We start from the raw sequence: 21,004 nt of genomic DNA, 5'->3' as shown, positions 1-21,004 counted from the left end.
ATGTTCTTCTTAATGCTTGGCAATCGCGATGGGAATCTTCCTCTTCAGGGAGGGTTACCTTTCTTTTTTTTCCTTCAATCCGTCGGCGCTTGGAATCTTCTTGGGTTATCTCCGATCACTGGACTACGCAGTTTTTATCAGGTCATGGTAAATTTGATCAAAAATTATTTGTTATTAATATTGTTGACTCCTCTTCGTGCTGCTGCGGATATCCTAACCAATCTTCTGAACACATATTGTGGTCTTATCCCTTTCTCCTTCTCTATGTTTACCGAATGGAGCTTCTCGGTACTATCCGTGGCCCTGTTATAGGTCCTGTCGGATATACAGATCTGATGGCTTCTAAAAAGAATTTCAAGGCTTTTAATTTTTTTTATAATCATTTCGGCGAATTGATTATGTCCAATCAATTTAATCCCAGTCAGTGAAGAATTCACTTCCTTCTCTTCTCAATCAAATGAAGTACATATTATGAACTTCTGGATTACTTTCTTTCAGCACAAAGATGCTAAGGCTACCAGATTTCAGAGAGCTTCTTCGGGCAGCTTTTCTCGTTTGACAACGAGCAAATTTTCCGTGTATGTGGGCACCGCCAAGGAGACTTCTGTCCTCAGATGCGGTGTGCGGTATGTGGTGGGCAAGCTGTTATTATTATGTTAACTTTGTTAAATAGCTAATCAGTGAGCGAACATTATTATGTATAAAAAAATAATACAAACAATATAAAAGTATAAATAAATAAATAATTCCTTTTTTTATTTTGGCTTAGTTTGATCAACAAATAAAAAATACTGAATTTCCTCATTATGCGGCATTGGTGTGAGGTATTTTTAAAAAAATATTTGTCTGGTGTAAGGCTTTAGTACGGTTCACTAATTTTCAGGCGTGTTGTCCTTGATTACCGGCACACATTTATTAAGTCATTAGGAAGTTATATTCGTATACCTGTATTAAATATAAAACTTGGTATGTATTGACATATTTGTACTACGTAAAACTGCGAAATTTGAATAAATTCATAATTGTATCATCCTACGCAGTATTGGAGAACTGGACACAAGGATTTTTTGTAGGTTATTAACTTCTAGTGAACTTGGCGAAAATGGCATGAGAAAAAAGCAACGCGTTTTGACCCGATTAATCCAAAAGTGTAAAACCAGTAACTTCGGTTTGTGGCCATTTAATCGTTTAGTGTAGGCTTAACGTGCCATAAAAAAATAACCGCTAATTATAATTTTATCCGCCATCATCACTGCCTCTATAAATTATTGAAATTGGATTCAAATATGTTTTTGTTACTCCCCCATAATAATTGTAACTTGGCTCACGTATTAGAAGTCCGAGATTCGAAACCAAGTCTACCTCAACTTTATTCTCAAAACAGTTATGTACTACTAGTTGGAAAAGCCCAATGAGTATTTGGGTTACTACGCCGTGTGTCGTTCGCAGTCTTTTCCGACGTATAAGATCGTCTGGAGCGTTTGCAGAATCAATGCATCCGCTTTATTTTGAATCTCAAAAAGTATGACATGTATCATCCTTTTGCTCCGAACTCAAGTGGCTTTATTTTTATCAGCGCATAAACTTTCAATTTCTCTGACTTTTTTACAATCCTTGTGCTCTAAACAATCCTTGTGCTCTAAAATATCTTTCTGATCATTTCATTTACCTTTCTGATCACGGTCCTTTGCTTCTGCAAAATTGCTATTATCTTAATAAAAAAATATGAGTTTTAACAAAGATGGAAAAGACATTGTGAAAATATCGTTAAATAAATAATTAAAATACGACAAATTTGCTCCGCCTCTATGGAAGCGAGGAGAAAGAAGAATCCGTAATGTATTTTGAATTTTAAATTCAGAACATCAATAGAATGCATAGATGTTTTGTGTCGCAGACTAAATGTCATATCCACACCACGTCACGACTTTGGTCCAGATTCTATGGAAACACGGCGCTTACCTATAACGTGTTACAATAGCACGCTTTGAATAGCTATTTATAAACAATTAAAAATGTTATATTTATCAGCGCAATATAGTATTATCGCTGACAAATACTAAGTCATCATTATTCCCCTTTCCGTACCAAGTGGTGCATAGGGCATTGCATTCGTAAACCAAATGCTGGGTCGTTTGATCATCGGTTATAAATTCAAATATGAAATAAATGGTAATTGTCTTGTCCGGAAAAACGAGCTGAGAGATTAAGGTGTGATTATAGATAAAAAACACTTATTTGATGAAATCTGGGCTTTATTATATGAACCACTTAACCATTCAAAACAACCGCATCCCTCAAAATTTTATAAAATGCATACGTTCGCAGCCATCTTGAGTTTGCATCTGTTGTTTGGAATCCTCGATAAACAATTTTTAAATCACAACTAGATAGAATACATAATAGATTCCTTAAATTTCTGGATCGTAAATGTCATTCTTATTTAGACTTGTACGAAGACTCTTCTTCCTTTCATAGTTTATCTTCCCTTCTAATCGTAGAAGCATTTCTGATCTGTGTTTTCTCTTCAAAATTTTAAACAATTTTATCAATGGTCCATATCTCTTAGGGCGTATTTCAATCAATTGTCCCGTAAACTCAACACGACAAGTTCATCTTTATGTATATATTATTCTTCTGTATGAGTGATGTCACTGAACCCTTCCAAATGGCTTAACCGATTTGCATGCGGTTTTCAGCTAAACGTAGATCTTTGCGTTGCGCGTGTTTGTAGGTATTAAAATTTTCAATCGAATCTGTATAAAAAAAGTTTGAAACATACTTTTTTTTTCATTGACCTACCAGGGTTGCATTCGACGAGAAAAAACTTACAAAAAAATGTAAAGATATTGTTTTTATGAGTTAAAAACGTTTGTTTTTTAATGTTTACTAACAAAATTCGTTTTTTATAGATCCCAATCAGATCCTTTCCTTACATTCTTTATAATTTCTTCCCACTTATTTCTTTTTACTGAATTTTTGGTAATACTAAATTAATATTAACTTAGATTCAATATATTTTTGAAAATCGCATTCGTGAATAAAGTGCACCTCTGTTAATGAGAAAAGCCGAGTGTGGTATATGTAAAAAGAATTCTTTATTTGAAAATTAATTTATCTACAACAAGTACCTACAATTTGTACAAGGTACCGGCATAAATTCAATATTTAAATATTCATAATTTTTAGTTTCGAAATTTAATCATAAACAAGTACCTAGGTACCTACTTATCAATGAAAAGTCTTTTTCCAAGCTAAAAGCAGGAAAGACATTTTTTTTAGAGTTCACTGCTTAACAATATATGTTCAAAACTTGTTTATTTATCGTAGCTGCTCCAAATATAATTGACTTTGTCCCCATTTGGATATTTTTAATAAAAAAAATTGTGACTTAAAAAAAAACCTTTTGAAACACTGTAAAATTAAACATTTGTCCGTGTGTACGAAGTTTATGTTCTTTTGATTATATTTATGTTGTTATCATGTAAATTTTGAATCTATCAACTTTATTATAAAAATCTCACTGCTCCACTTCTTCACTCCATTTCCTCATCCCTTAACCTTCTTACGTGCTCTATTTTTCTCTTGTCTTATAATTTATTTTTTTTTCTTTACTGTGTAACATATTCTTTCATTATATCTGTGAAAAACTTTAACTCGATGTATGAATGTCGGCCTCGTGGCGCATTTGACATTTCTTCAAGTTTTTCATCTGTTTTATGAAGTGCAAGAGCTAAAATCTTTATTGCTGTGAATGAGATTCGTGTGAAATTCGTCAGGCTCATGGTGTAATTGTCAGCGCGTTTGCCTACCATGCAAAATGTCTCGGGTTTGATTCCTAACATGGTTGACATGAAATGTTTATTTAAAAGAGTGTATTCACACTAGAACATTTCATAGTATAAAATCCCAGGACTGGTACCTGAAGCGAAAGACTGATCATCTTACCTTTATGTAACACACAGACACCCAAATAATATAAACAAAGACGACGGGCTTAAATTAAACTCAACATGGTTTCCAGCACTACATACTACAAAAATGAATAGAAATGTGCCTACTGCCGACTGCGACACGGTATAAATTACTAATACTTAAACACATACGTTTTTCTACAAAACACTCAGTTTACCCTAAAAATGGCTTCTGCAATGGTAGCCGAAACGTCGTAACAAATCTTACACACACGGTATCACCCAAAAAAGAAACAATTTGACCAAATAAATTAATTTTCATCTAGGAGGAGCATTTCGCAAAAACTTTATTGATACAACATGAGAATATTTAATTCACATCATTTTAAAAGCAAATAAAATCCAAGGTAAGAGCTACAGGGCACACCAATATTTGCGGAGACTTTAATAATTTTTAAGGTGCACATCCCTGGCGTGCGGGCCGTGAGATACGCTAAAGGCTGTTTACACAAGAATTTAAGCAATTGGTGTACCAATACAGTGCCCTATGCACCATTTGGCGCGGAAAGGGAATGATGAAGTACTTTTTTCTGTAATTTGTATTCGTACATAAAAACCGTATTTTTTCCTAAATAAATATTAAAAATTGAAAATGTACTCCCGTCATAAACAAAAAAGCAGTTTTTTTACAAAAATCTCAACATGATTTAAATATAGAGTTCTATAAGAAATTCGGAATCATTTGATATACCGTCGCTTCAGTTCATTTTTGTCCAACAGACCAAAGCAGAAATAGAGTTAAAAAGTTTTTTTTTTACGAAGTTAGCATAAATAATTACCACAGCTCTAAACAAAATTCGTTAAAAAACACCATAATCAAATTTGAAAAAATATTTTTGTCATTTTAATTTTATAAGTAAAAGCTTTCTCAGAACTCCTGTACACTTAACTCAATTTCGTTTAAAATGTTATGTTGGACGAAAACGAACTAAAGCGACGATATAGCAAAGAGAAGTATAAAAAATATTTCGCTACAAAAAACGATGTAATGTTATTTAAGTTTTTTAAGCAATTAATCTAGGATTTATAAGCAAAGCTCAGTGTAGATATGTATGACACACAGGTTTTATGTCTTAGAAACAATTGACATTCTGTTTTTTTACTTATGTTCAATTACAGTTTTTTTAAATTGGCAAAAAAAATATAAATGTTAAAAAGCGTCGTATCTCAAAATACAACTTTTGTAAATAAATACGTTTTTTATTATGACGGCAGTGTATGTATTAATCAATATTTCGCTTAAAGTCCAAATCCAAAAGCAACGAAATATTGCAGTTTTTTTTTGCTAGGGAAAATAACAGCAATATTAAATATATACAATATCATATAAATACTCGTACAATTTTAAAAATCCACTGAAATTAGGAAAAGAAAGCATAAAAAATGATAAACATATTACAATCATTATGTGTGTGAGGATGCGTGGGTATAAGAGTGAGGTTTGGTAAGGGTGTGTGTGAGGATGTGTGGAAGTGTGTGTGTATTTGATGAGTGAATAGATAAGAAATTATAATATTAAAACTAATTATAGATATTTTTATTTATTTAAAAATTAATAACGTATAATTGATATTTTACTCCCACCCTGTCAAGAATCAAACCCAGAACCTCAAGAAGGTTAGGTAAAGACGAAAACCATTACACTACCGGACTTATTTCCACTCAATTTCCTTTTTCTATTGTTCTCATTTATATTTTAAATAGGCGTCTGTGATAAAAAGTTCCCAGTTCAAAGCGATTATAAACTCCAATAAATCCCAATTCAAGCAAAAAATGCTCGCTTGAGCATTATTTTTATATGACTTTTTACAATTACCAAGACGGTATGCAAAACAATTGTCTGTATTTATCTACTGAGTGATTATAAAGCCGGCTCCTTTTACGTCTCGATACGCACACTTAGAAAGATAGTAAAACAGATGGAAAAATATAATAACTAATTATATTTTTATAGTGGCAACATTTTTTACGCCTAGATACTCTTATATGTAAATAGGGTAGAATCTAGCCACATTGTTTTTTGTATCTAGATACAAAAAACACGGCTAGCCGTTCGTTTTCTAAACTGACAGTTATGCCGGAATTTAATTAGACTTCAAAATATACTTATTTCTCGCTCATATTTGTCATAGGCTTAAAAAAAAGTGCCAACCTCAGAACGATTAAAAAATTTAAATGAATCGCAATTAAAGAAAAAAATGGTGGGTGGAAGAAATTTTTTAACGTTTTCAATGTGTAGATGTGTATCGAGGGGTACTAGACCCGTCAGTACAAACCAATTTTCTTACATCAAAACATTATGGTAGGAGGATCGGTAGTGTATCTTCGTAATCGGTCGGGAGATTTATCTTCAACTATGACGTCATACTAAGTGTACCGTGACGTACGCTTCCCCTTGTTTCATATCGATGTACCTACCCAAAACATGAAGATGGGGGGTTGGTAGTGTATCTTCGTAATCACTCAAGAAAATTTATCTTCAGCCATACCGTCATGGTGAAGGTATGACGTCCTTATCTTCCTAACATAATCGAGGCCCAGGTCTTATCAGTGCAGTGGTCCCCCGAAGATGCGGCTTCTTTAATGATATAAAGCATTACATTCACTAATAATGATTGAATACTTATGTTTTATGTTTGAAATTAGCTACTTTTTCATCCTAAGCATTGTACATTCTTCACACTTGTACCGCTGTACCACATACTCATCACCACACAACAACGCTCAACGAGACACCTATTTGAAAAACATTATTTTCTTGTAATGAGTTTCTATGCAAAGCATTCTTTACTTTTTATCCATGCATCAGGATTGGACTTAGTTCATCTAGAGAAAGACAATTTTACCAAAAAAATTACCAAACGGGAAAATTTTCAAGAGTAGGTTTTTATATTTGAATAAATTTTGAAAACGAAAGATGTAGATTCAATTAAACTGTTACTGTGTATCCGAAAATAGGGCACTACCAAAATTATTTTACGGCTTGCGCGTCAACATAACCTTATAAACTATGACGTATAATCGACTTGATATAGCAAATATACCATTACACATTATTAATATTTTAAGCATTTAAGTTTTTAAGTGAAAATTCTCGATGGAAGTTCATTGTAATTTATTTTAGTAATAAAATACGAGTGATACACAAATTTGGAATATCCAGTAACCGATTTCGTCGCTTTCGCGACATCTTCGAGACTGGTATATTTATTAAGAAATTTTTATAAATACATTGAATTTCTTAATAAAGATACCAGTCTCGAAGATGTCGCGGAAGCGATGAAACCGGTCACTGGATATTCCAGATTTATGGATTTAAGTATCACTCGACATTTGTTTATATAATAAATTTAAAGCATTAACTTTGTGGTCAAACATTACACTAAATGTTATTAAATATTTGTATACAACCACTTACCGACTTTTCTATGTCTACCTGTGTTAAAGTGTTCCTCTTTCTAAACTTAACTTTGAAAATGAATATAATTTCATTTTAAAAAGCGCTGTTTATAATGGATATAGTTACAATTAATTTAATAAATATTTTTTTAATGGAAAACTAAAGAAAAAATTAATACAATATTTGTATATCCTGTCAACAGTAATTATAATAATACTCATAATGATAGTAAAAAGAGAAAAATTCTATACGTAAATACTATTTCTACAAACGTATCCAAATTTTTACCAAATAATATCAAACCTGCTTTTCATACAAATGGTTTATGATTGTTTAATAATGAAGACAAAAATAGTTTATTAAATAATTAAGGCGTTTACCAATTAAAATGCTATTTTTGTCCTTCAGTTTACGTTGGAAGAACATCAAGAAATTTTTATATTTGTGTTAAAGAATGAAGTGATTATTACAGCTTTTTTTATGTAGAAATCGGCCTGGCTGTTTTTAGCAGAACATAGAATTGACCTTACGTCACCCGATAACACCAATATCTCATTTTATCCTATTTGTGGACTGGCTGCTTTCTGCATAACTGCGTTCATTTCATAGTCCCTGGACTCGCACCTGAAGCGTAAGTCTGATCATCTTACCTTCATGTAACAAAAAATGATCAAGATACGCTGCGCTGGTGTAATTATGCAGTGCCCTATGCACCATTAGGTGCGGAATGGAAATGATGATGATGAAATACATAGTTTTCTTTTCATATTATAATGATTTATTTGTCACTTTCAGAATCAATTATAAGATACGCTTTAATCTCATGGGCTTTTTCCAATAATACAAACGTAAATCTTGTTCAGAACTTACAAAATTCAATGATCTAATTATTTATTTTAAAAAATTGTTTTGTCAGTGACACGATATTCCAATATCCTTATTGTATAAATCTATAAATATTTTATCCGTTAGAGCTTTATTATGTTCCAAGCTGGCTTCTCATCATGCGTCTCTATCTGAATATAGAAATAAATTGGAGCATGTATATAATACTCGGTTTACTAGTGTAGATGGACTAGCTCTCCCTAAATTCAATAATAAATACGGGAAAATAACACTAGAGTACAATATACAAAAAATGTATAGTATGCTCCATTTAAATATAAAAAAACAAAAAAAACTTGTCGGGCTCAAGAGAAAGACATGTGCTGAAAATCTGGCTTTTATAACGTAGTTATTTATATTGAACTTTTTGTGTTTTTCTTTTGATAAACTATTATTTTTCTACGTGTAACATAATTTTGATGCACATGGAAATACAAATTTGTCTTTTTTTCCCATGGTAATAAGAGTTTTTATATGTTACAGAATCTAAGAGATAAGATTATGTATATTTATATATATATATAATTTTAGAACTTAACTATAAGCACCTGCTGAAAATCTGGCTTTTAGAACGTAGTTATTAATATTGAATTTTTTGTGTTTTTCTTTTAAAAGATTATTATTTTTCTACATGTAACATAATTTCGATGCACATGGAATACATATTTTTCGTTTTTTCCATGGTAATAAGAGTTTTTATATGTTATAGAATTTAAGAGATTTTTACATTTTTTACATTTTATTTTTTGCACCACAACAGGCCAGGAGGCCTAATTACAGTGGTGAATTACATCACAGAGCACCCAGGCTTGAGAAAAATCACATTTTATTTTTTTGTGTTCTCACCGGGAATCGAACCCGGAACCTTCCGTGCGTGAGTCAAGCGTCTTGACCACTACACCACGGAAGATAAGATTATGTATGTATTATAATATTATTACGTATATAATTTTAGAACTTGACTATAAGCACCTGCTGACGAACTGCATTTTATGCCGTTCAGTAGGACTTGATAATTCGTATTTTAATTTTTAAAAAATAAAAAAAAACATTTTTCATTTTTGCTCAAAAATAAATCCGGACCTGTCTAGAGTCTCATTTTGGTACAGTTAGTCCCATTATCCGTCGCCGGACTGTGTGCTGAAGAAAGAGCCGATTCAGGTTTGATCGGCGATAAAATCGGCGGCGTAGCGCGAAAGGCTCGCACCGGTCCCTCCCGGCGCGGCCCTCGCCCCGCTCGCGCGGCGCCCCTCGGCCGCCGGGCCGCGAGCGCGCACTGGCACGCTGACGACGTGTTTATCGCCCGCGGGCCGTCGTTACGAGAGGCATTAATATCGCCAATGAGCGCACGATCGCCAAATCGGAACCGGTAAATTATTACGAAAAGCCGAGAGATTAACGTTTGTCAAATTTTTATGAAAAAAAACGATTTACAAAAATGCATAAAAACTGGCGCATCGCTCACAAACTTATAAAACGGTAAGTAGGTACGTTAGAATAATACGAATAAATTTAATAATACGAATAATTAAACGAGTTGTTTAAACAACATTCCAAACTTCATTCAATTTGGCGATACCCAAAACAAATTCATGAAATAATTCTCTATAGAGCATGTCATTACTACAATCAGAGATAATGTAGAACTATTACTCGTTACTACAATACCGTTCTCTCTGGTCACGCAGACATTTTTCATCTCTCCCATACTAAATAAAGAAGATTCCTTATAGGCGTTGATAATACACCTATTATTTTATTTGCAACTTCTATGTGCCTAACGTTTCTTAATTTTTCCATTGCTTTTATTTTGATACCGATAATGTACTTAATCAATAGCTTACACCACTGTGGAAAATGTATATTTACTGTTATTACAATTTTTGTTTATACATCACAAATATGGAATCCTTTGTACAATGTGCAGATATCACGCATTGAATTTTTTTTTTTTAATTCGCAAAGTTCATGTGTTTCCGGTTGAAACTTGAGTTTAAATCCGACCAGTATATTCATATATGTAAAAAACATCACCTATTGCCTCTGCAAAAACGTCGTGAAATAGCGAATATAATTTATTTACTAAAAATTGCCTCTGGTTCAATCGACTGTCCTGAACTACTATGCAAACTTTCTGTCAATGTTCCTTCCAAAGTATTAAGAAATAACCCTCTTCTTCACATACCCCTTGTTTCATCTTATTATATGCAAAATTCACATTTATGGCGAACTTTTAATAATTTCAATGTAATTAATAAATCATTTAACATAGATTTATTTGCAAATAATCTTAATGACGTACGGCGTTTGCCTTCGAAATAATTCGTAGAATTTTTTTTTTCTTTTGAATTTACATTAAATTACTATTCATTTTATGTTCGAGAATCTTTTTTAACTTACTGTGATGCTACTTGTGAAACCCTGTAATTGGCTTATTTGTTATATATATATATATATATATATATATATATTTATTTTGATTTATTTATTTAACTTTTTGTACATAATGTTATTTGTACATTGGCGGGCTTATTGCCAAATGGCAATTTCTTCCAACCAACCAATAAAATAAAAGTTTTATTTTTATAATTCAAGTTACAGAACATATTCAATAGAAAAAAAAAATAATAAAAATTTAAAAATGTATAAAAATAGAAATAAACGTATTTGTTTATAAATTACCTTAAATCAAAACTATTACTCAATGGGAAAAAGGAAAAAAGAGGAAAGAGGAAAAAGGAAAGGAGGAGAGATTAAGGAAGAGAAAGGAGATGTTTCTTCAGACGTGATTTTAACAGAAATAATGTTGTAACATTTTTGATAGTGGATGGGAGATGATTCCACAGTCGAGCCGCTATAATTATCTTATATATATATATATATATATAAGATAATTATAGCTGTTGATTATCCAAATAAATAAAATAAATAAATATCTTTTGTATATAATAAATGTGAAAACGGTTGTTTTTTTCCCAAATAAAAATTATTAAATAAATACATGAGCACTCGGACCACTCTTCTATCTCCTGTACACTAAAGATATAGATAATATTATCAAAGGATGTGGATTGTGGTCTCCTGCTTTGCAGATGATACACAGATTTCTTTTTATTGTAAACTGAGCGAGAGAAATGAGCTTGGTAATCTGATTAATGGATGCATTGAGAAAATAGGAAACTGAATGGCTGAAAATAGACTAACACTTAACCCATCTAAAACGGAACCACTATGGATGGCTTCAGCCAGACGACAGAATTTGATTCAGGATACGGCACTACCCGATGTAAAGAGTACCGCTTTACCCACCGTTAAACTACTGGGAGTCATCCTTAATTCTGACCTTTCTCTTGACGCTCAAATTAGTAGAACGATAAGTTCATGATTTTACCAGATGAGACAGATTAAATGCATACGCAAAAATTTGCCAGTTGATGCGGCCCGTCAATTAATAAATGCGTTTGTAGTGTCTAGAGTCGATTATTGTAATGGTATCTACGCAGGTCTACCAATAAATAAAATGACTCACCTACAGTCTGAATTGAATTACGCAGTGAGACTTATTTTTGGGATCTCTAAGTTCAGTCATATCACTCCACTACTTCGGGAATTACACAGGCTACGTTTTCCACAGAGGGTGGAATACAAACTCTGCTGGCTTATGTATAAGTCGCTGCACAACCCTGCTCCAGAATATCTAAGGGAACTCTGCTTTCCAGATGAACTAGCTGACAGGCGTCTTACGCTTAGATCAGCTACATCTACGTCGAAAAGACAAGTTATTATACCTCTACGCAAACAGTGCACTAAATTCAGCGAACGCGCATTTGCGGTCGCAGGCCCTACGGCATGGAATGCTCTCCCAGCAGAGGTCCGAAACTGTGAGAGTGAAGTGATGTTTCGGAAGAAACTTAAAACCCACTTGTTCTCTAAATCATTTGAAAAAATTCTTAGCATGTGGTGACATAGTAAATTATTTTTCTTAAATTAAAAAGTTAAAATTAAATTTATATCTTTATATAATCACTTTGTGAAGCGCCCTTGAGGTATTGTGTTACGAAAATGGCGCTATATAAGTTATCCATAATAATAATAATGTCATTTATATTTATGTTTTGTACCTTCTTCAATATTTTTACATAGTCTTTTGTCTACAAACATTTGGACAAACTCAAATATTGTAATTATTACATAAGTTTTTTTTTCTTTTCTTGTTTTAAAATACATGCTTTATATATAAATGTACTTATTTATTGAAATGGATATATATTTTTTTTATTTTTATTATTATTTTATTTTATTTACTTTTTTATTATTTTTTATATTTACATATTTTTTTGTTGTTTCTGAATTACTAACATTCATTATTTTTTTTAGTTATTTCTGGGTTTTTATAATGTGTACACTTGATTAATAACTTACATAACGCTGGAAAATTAGTTTTGAGTGTTTTTACAATTTAAGTTCCAATGTACTCTTATCTTCCATATGAGTTATATGTAAAAACTGTTGTTTTTCCCAAACGAACAAATAAAATAAAAACATCCCATATACATGCATTCCCATCCTAATTCCGCCGCATTTAGAAGCATTAAGTGCTGTGTCCGTTGTTTACAAATTTAAGCACCAAAAGTAAAATAAAATGATAACGGTTATTCGTTATTTGAAAGAAAAAAAATTGTTCTACAAGATGTTGTATTAACTTTTTCACAATATATTATTTTATTTGAATAAAGGCCTTTAAAATAGAATGTCAAGTAGGCTAAAGTAAGCATTTTTGATACATTACTATGCTTGCGTTCAATCAAGGAATACAGTTAAAATGATTTTGTTGTAAAATAATGATGAATACATTATTGATAAAGATGAGCTAATAGTTATTTAATAAGAGTAACAGTAACAGTTATCATTTCACTTATTAAACTGTTTCTAAATAACAGTTTAAAGTAACCTTAGCAAAAAATTAAATATTAGCAACTGCTGTAACTGTTTCTTTAAAGTTATTTTAACTGTTACATGTAACGAGCCACGCTGCTCTAAAAGGGTTATTTATAAAACAATGTCATGTACCATGATTAGTTTTTAATTTTCATGAAGGGTGGCCACTCTGACTCTCTGCACTTACAATTTAAAAATGGTTTCAGCCATTTCCAAAGAATAACTGTTTTAAAATACCTATTACATTTCTTACATCTAATATTATCTATATAATATTAATATTATATAAAACTAAATATTATCTTAAATGTATTTTTTGTAGGTACATTTAAAAATACACTTAAGATAATATTTAGTTTTATATAAATTATCCTTACACTGTATAATATTCACCAGTCTGAAGATGCCCATTAGAGGGTGAAAGCGCTAATTGGTCAAAATAAATAAGTGGAAGTGTACCAAGTATTTTTTAAATTTATAACTTAAATGTAAATATAAGTTATTACATCATTACAATGGAATTCCATCAAGAATGGTCAATAAATAATTTAATATAAAATATAATAATATAATAATATATATGTAAAAAAATAATTTGTTTTTGTAATATGTATCTTTATATGAATATATAAAATAATGTTGATGAGATTTTTTTCTCCTGGATTTTGGTAAATAATTGTTTTATCTAGAACAAAAAAAAAGTGTTATTTTAAAAACATATAGGTATGCACAAACTCCATAAATATACGTAGGTACTCTGCGGTATAAACGGTTTTCTTTCACGATGCCGATTGATTTTTAAAATTATTGTTCACTGAATTTTTTCTCCTCAGCACGCTTCTTAATTAGGTAATTTAAATGTTTTTTTCTGATGTTAAAACAAGTTTTTTTTTTCAGATGTGACTAAGCAGTTGTCGCAGTGTCCAGAGCAGCATGGCGGCCACTGACGGGCAGATCCTCGTGGCTGCGGCGCGCTGGTCGGACGAGGGGAGCTACTTGAGGGAGTTCATCCCCAAGCACCGCCTACCCGCCGTGGTCAAGTTCACCAAGGGCCAGTACGGCGGGCTGGGCGTGCCCACCCTTCCCTGCCCCAGCCTGCAGCCGGCCGCGCTACTCGTCTCCGCGGGCCGGCGGCGCCAGATCGTGGCCCAAGCCGTCAAGCTGAAGGAGGGAAGGAGGCTGGTCTGCGTGGGGCCGCGGCTCGCCATCCCCGAGTCCTACGCGGGCTACTTCGAACTCCTCAGCGAGGAGGGGCGAGCAGTGCGCTGCATGGAGTCCGTGGCCGAACTAGCCAGAAGGCGGCTGGCGGGATGTCTCGTCAGAGAGTCCATGAGAGTCCTTCAAGGGAGAACGGAAGTCGACGGGTCCGTGTCAGCTGGATCCGCCAGGAACCTGCCGGCGGGAGAAACGCTAGTCCCGGAAGGAGAAACGCAAGTCAATGGAATCAAAGGAAAATATCTCAAGTGCGTAGATTCCAAAGGAGAAACTGTCTTACTGGGCTTGGACCAAAGGGGAAGATTTTCGGCACTAGCGAAAGAAGATAATATCAGCGGCGTTCATACAGCTAAAAATCTCCTAAGCAAACGGTTTCCCTTGACTGTGAGGCTGGTTCACGGAACTCCGCCGCGGGGACTGAAAAGTGCCAGTCATTTCGTGCCGGAGTTGAGGTTGATAGCTTCGTTTGAAGAGGAGCACGTATTCGCGCTGCCTCTGCAGAAAGATTCCAACGCGCTGGTGGCCCTCCCGTTAGCGGCACCTCTCAAGTTGCAAAAGTGTAGAAACGAGGATCAAATTAAGAACTTTATGGAGTTTTCTCGTTTAGTAGAAAAGTGCAATAGATTACTAGGAGAAGTAACGGATAAAATGCACGTCCTGGACGGGAAGTTGGGAGATCCAAAACGGTCCACTCAAGCGCCATCCAAGACGGGTTATTTTCTTAGGCGGAGCGCCTCGTCGGACTCCGCTAACTACAGTCACAAATACGGTCACATAGTTAATTCTCACCGTAGCCATATTCACAGCCATAATCACTCGCACAAGGAGGATATCAAGTCATCTCCTTTGCCCGACGAGTACGATGAAATAGATCAAATTTACGACTACGTCAGAGGCTTTGCGCCGCTTCCTAAACACATAAAGTCGCCATTTGCGTCGGAGCCCATAGTCGCCAGACACGAGTCAGCTCCTACTTCGCCAGTTACGACTCCGATACACATGCCTCTCATTACAGATAGTCGACCGGAGCCGCCGCCTATAGAAACCATCCCCGGCAAAAAGCCTCCGAGCGCGCCGGTCAATGTAGGAAAAGCTGAAAAGAGAACGCGAAAAGCGGCGGTGTCAACAATAAAAGATACACCCGTTATAATCTACAAAGAAAAATGTTCTGTGGCTCCCGCTAGTAACAATCTTCCTAAGCTCTACATCAAAAACAGCAACAGTTCTCAAAGAAACAGGATGGTCTTTCGACAGAAGAGTAACTCTCCGATCAAAGATCTTCCATCTAGTCCTCTACCTAGTCCGGGTTTGAACCCTTTACTGAAGGGAGGCTCACCTCTCTTCAACATCCGCTACAAGAGTCTCTCCAACCTGCAGCAAGCGATGGAGCTGGACGGGACGCTGGACTCCAGCCACTCGGGGGGGAGGACTTCGGGAGACTCCGGTGCGGGAGCGAAAGTTCCCGAGAAGAGGTCCAGAAGACTCAGCAGACCAAAGTCTCTCACCAACCTCGTGTGGGAGCTGCGAGGCGGGTGTGCAGACGCGGGGTACGAGAAGCCGAAGGAGCCTACAGTGTATAGGAAGAACAACAAGTTATCATTGAGTGGACAGAAGAGAGTCAGCACGCTCTATTTGTAGTACTCGAGGTATGTACATATATTAATTCTGATTACTTTATTGCTAAGTATTTCTCAAGATAATTCTTATGTTTTCTATGGCATATTTATTTCATTACTACTGAAAATCAAACAGAAGTGAAATTAATGATGCCTATCAAATCAAACAATACAATATGCTCAGTTTATTGGATCAATTCAATTGCTAGTAAAAGATAAGTTTATTTTTTGTTTATTAATATGCATTTATTTACTTATAAACAGTTAATTACCCATTTCTTAGATATAAGTCTCAACTCCATTGAACTTCTTGGGAAGTGCTGGGTTGAGTTGAGACTAGTAATTAGTTAACACAAACATACGAGTAGATTACCACAAATATTACACAAATAAATATATTGCACATTAATATTGTAAACAGAAAACTCATATGTAAATATATATGTACGTCTATATATGTGTATGTACGTATATATGTGTGTGTATTCATGTGTATATATCTATGTGTATGTGTAAATTTGTGCATACAATCGTACTACGCAAAATAATGCGTAATATACCCACGCTCAGCCTATGCCTATGTAGATTTTTTTTCTTATGATTTTATCATTGATATATATACAGCTATACACTAGATGCAGCACTAAGCACCCGTCTTGTGTTCCATTCAACTTAAGTTCGAGAACTTAATTTATAGTCGGTAAATGTAAAGCAGCGTAAAAAGGCGAGACATACGGCTTCGATTTCACAAAAAACTGGCGTAGACAATTAGTATTTTTTCTCTACTACGCGTTTTGCACGGCAATATTAACGCGACAACACTCATTTTTTAGAACATAATTTCAAACTATCGTTCTATGAAACATCATCTATATTTAATTATACCTCGGCTAATTTTGTTCTCTTTTTAATGTTATGTATTACTGTCAATCTAAATATGAGGAAAAATATTCAGTAAATATTTGTATTTTTTTTTATAATGATTAACAATAATATTTTTTTTAAAATACGTATATACTGGCAGAACCTGATAAATTGAAGTTATTTAACTAAAATTATATTGTTATTTAAATAATGTACATATTGTTATCAATTATACAGATATTTTTTTTGCGTCACTTTTAGTTATATTATGTTACGTGAAATGAGTTTTCGATATGCTTGTGATTATTTTATAAATGCATTTCTTTATTTGGTATAAATTTTATTGTCAAATATAAATCTGAAGACAAAAGCGAGGTTTTTTCAGACACAGAGTCAAAATATTCCAACAGCACCCACATCATGAGCTTAGACTGATCTTAGCATTTATTATTTTATTTTTACATGACAGATATTCTTTGCATAAGACTTTAAATCAATACTATATTTGATTTTTATGTCGACTGCATTTTTTTAAGTCTAGACAAACCGAGCTGGTTTCTTCAATCGACTTTTATTTTTTTTTTCTTTTAAAACTGACGCTGCTCGCTATATAAGTTAAGAATAAAATCATAACAGGAACATAATATGCAGTGGTGTGTCATTCTCCAAATCAAGACCTTATTTTTTTATTGGATTTTTTCGAAGATTAGTGTCAAAAAACCAAATAACACTAAAGAAAAAATAAGTTTTTATCATCAAAAAGAAAATTAACATAATGAAACATGTATATGCAAAGTAAATGAAACCGAATATCTTTTTGTGATGAAATTCTGTACCTCAGAGGCAGACGGATGCAAATCCAAACGTCAAATTTTTAACACGAATCTAAAGAATCTAGATTCTCTAAGTGATTTCTAATAATTTCTAGCATTAATTTGTGTTTTCAGTATCTTAATACATTGGTTCTTTCATTATAAGACTTACACTTCTTTCAAATCAATGGACATGATCATAAACTGGACACGAAAATTGAAATGTCATTTCATCAAATATGAACATGCATCCGTCTGCCTCTGAGATACAGAATTAATTGACAATACCATGTCTAATATATTTTTTGTCAAACTAACCAATAATGGTATACAATATCCCTTACGTGAACTTCAAAAACAGGGCGATGACATACAAAACTACCTAAAAAATTCAATCAAATAAGGAATGGAAAATACGAAAAAAAAATAATTAGGAAACATATTGTGTCTGAATTTCATAACTTGTAATAAAGTAACTGAAATAATTTTTAATAAAATAAATAAAAAACTTATTTTTTAACCACTAATTAAAAAAAAAAATTCCACCGACCAGTTCAAAGCAAACAAGCTTCTTCGTCAAGGTTTACGTAACTAATTTATTAATTCCTATTTTATTTTTATCATGTTCACTAAATACTACACGTGAACCCAATAAATTAAGTCTTTTTTTCCTTACAAGGGTGGTAATTTGATATCAATATTTTCAAAGCTAGACAGGATAGGACTAAAAAAAATATTGTTTATTTCCTTATTAATTATTTTTTTCCCTGTTATGCATCGCTTTTTTAATTTCTAAGAGTTGTCTAATTTTAATATTTTATTTTAAACATGAAGTACTTTTAATCCAGTGTCTTTATTGAAGCTATGATTGTTTTCTATCAGATGATTTGCGAATTCAGAAAAAATATTATTAATTAAGAGTCTTTAAGTGTTCTTTTACTTTAATATTTTTCTTTTAGTTTTTCCAATGCATAGTAATAGAATATTAAAAGAATATTAAGCGGATATAATAAACGTATCTGAATGGGGAAGACAAAATAAATTATTGTTCAATATTTCAAAATGCTCAGTTATGTCTTTCACCAGGGCCCACAAAACGCTATTCTTCCGCTATAGAATGAATGACCAGAATCTTATGCGGACTGCGAAGGTTAAAGATCTAGGCATCACTTTTGTGAGTTCCCTGACATTTCATGATCAGATCGAAACAGTTTGTAGTAGTTCATTGAAGATGTTAGGATTCGTCTTGCGTACTGCCAGGGTTTTTGGTAGTACACGAGTACTGAGAATTCTTTATAACTCGTTGGTGCGAAGTAGACTCGAGAGTGGCTCGGTGATTTGGGGACCGTGTGAGTTGAAGTACTCTCTTATGGTGGAGAGGGTTCAGAAGAAATTTCTTCGGTTTCTCTACATGAAGGAGTGCGGATATTATCCATGGCTTTATCCCACTGAGTTCCTCCAGGGTATGATTGGTTACAGCAGTTTGAAGACTAGAAGGAATGTGTATTTAAAAACGCACTTCTTTCGATTGTTGGGCGGTATTATTGACAACCTTGAAATTATGCGGAGCATTAGCTTTTATGTTCCTGATAATTACCTTAGACAGCGTCACCATAAACTGTTTCACATTTCAATATACAGGACCAACCTGCCAATGATTATGCCTGTTGGAAGGACTATCTCTATGTTGAACAATATTACTTTGGACATTGACATTTTGCACATCTCTGAGGGAGTTTTTCGTTCAAAGATTCTCTTACTTTTTTATCATATTATTCCCTGGATATTTTGTATCCTTATGTGTTATTTTTATTTCTATACCTAATTTGACCTTATTATTTTAATTATTTCTGTATGTATAAATTAAGATATTCCATTTTGTAATGTACATATACATGAATAAATAAATGATAAATGATTAATAGATGAAAAATATTTTTATTTAAATAAATTGTCGGGTTATTAAATAAACCCTACAGATTGGTATATACGAGTAAATAGATCATTTATTTAAAGTACAAAAGTATGTTCAAAACAGCGCTAAGCTACATTTTGTAAACTACATAACATGACAACAAAATATACAAAGAAATAATGATTATCTCACAAAGACTAAACGTCGCCCTGTCGGTAAGTTTCATCTTCCGAAAAGTGAGCTAATTATTTGTCTTCTGTATACCTCTCTTTGCTGTAGAAATACATCAACCGAGCTGTCTTTGGACACTTCATTGTAAAACCTAAGCATTCTTGCCATTGGTGACAAGAAACCAGTGTCGGTTCTTTTACTTCCCACAGCAAATAAAGTGTTAGTACGAGTGAGTGGTGCGATTTGGAACAATGATGTCAATTTGAGATAGAATATCTTGAGCGTCTATCTTACCGAATAAAAATTTATGCAACACCGTTAATGAAGCTAAAGCCCTTCTGAATAACATGCTAAAAATATGAAAATATTCCAGCATATAGAAGTAATTATCCAAAGTATTGATTCAACTGATTCAATAGATAATTGTTCTTTAAAAATCGCGTTGCGAGGATTCCATTCGCTTTTTTTGGTTATCGTAGATAGGAGACCATGTTATAGAATTAAACTCTAATGAACTCTAGTTTTTCTTAAACAGGATAAAAAATATGAAAAAAAATCATAAAAATGTCAGTCAAGGACATTATTAATATGTCATTGTTATCCGGTTATAACATAAGCATATCTGTGTCAAACCATGTTTAATCTTTGAAAATGGGGCATAATATGACAGCTTTCTTTAAATATTTTTATGTAGTAAATTAAAGTGACACTACTGAAATAGTTGATAGTGTCATTTGACGCAAAGGTTATTGATTACGAAATCAGTTTTATCTATCAAATACTTAATCTAGAACACTTAACTGTTGAACAATATAACGATCAATCTTGTATTATGATACACATTAAATTCCTTGCCTGTTGACAGGGTTATTTTATGATTGTTTAGCTTTTTATGATTCAATTGTGCTAAATTAGATCATAGACGTGTTCGTTGTTACTATTGATTCATTTGCAATTGGTAAAGTGCCTTAAGAACCTTTGATATATAATGATATATATAAATAACCGTTAAATACAAAGATTTTTTTTTGAAAAAAACCAAGAAAAATGTATCTTTTAATAATTTTATTTTTATTATCATATTATATTACGTACACAAAATTATAATTTATACTAATTTGCTTTGACTGCCTAACTAGGGTTATTTACCCCATTCTAATACAGTCAAAAAATATAAAAAACAGTAATGAATATATTGAAACAGTTATAAAGAT

General features: G+C 33.0%; 1 protein-coding gene across 2 annotated transcripts in view; it reads left to right on the top strand.

The window, feature by feature from the left end:
• Positions 1-21,004, top strand: part of sano (CABIT domain-containing protein serrano) — a 209,459-nt gene that overhangs the window by 143,483 nt on the left and 44,972 nt on the right. For both annotated transcript variants that reach the window (XM_088228884.1, XM_088228882.1), the window contains exon 5: positions 14,095-16,058. In XM_088228884.1, coding sequence (XP_088085010.1) covers positions 14,131-16,050 — 1,920 coding nt within the window. In that variant the 5' untranslated portion in view covers positions 14,095-14,130 and the 3' untranslated portion in view covers positions 16,051-16,058. The remainder of the gene's footprint in view (positions 1-14,094; positions 16,059-21,004) is intronic.

This window comes from Micrasema longulum, unplaced genomic scaffold, assembly GCF_059751315.1.
Source record: "Micrasema longulum isolate JH-2025_06_02 unplaced genomic scaffold, ASM5975131v1 h1tg000614l, whole genome shotgun sequence".
NCBI classification, from domain to species: Eukaryota; Metazoa; Arthropoda; class Insecta; order Trichoptera; family Brachycentridae; genus Micrasema; species Micrasema longulum.
This window is presented reverse-complemented; position numbering and strand designations above follow the sequence as displayed.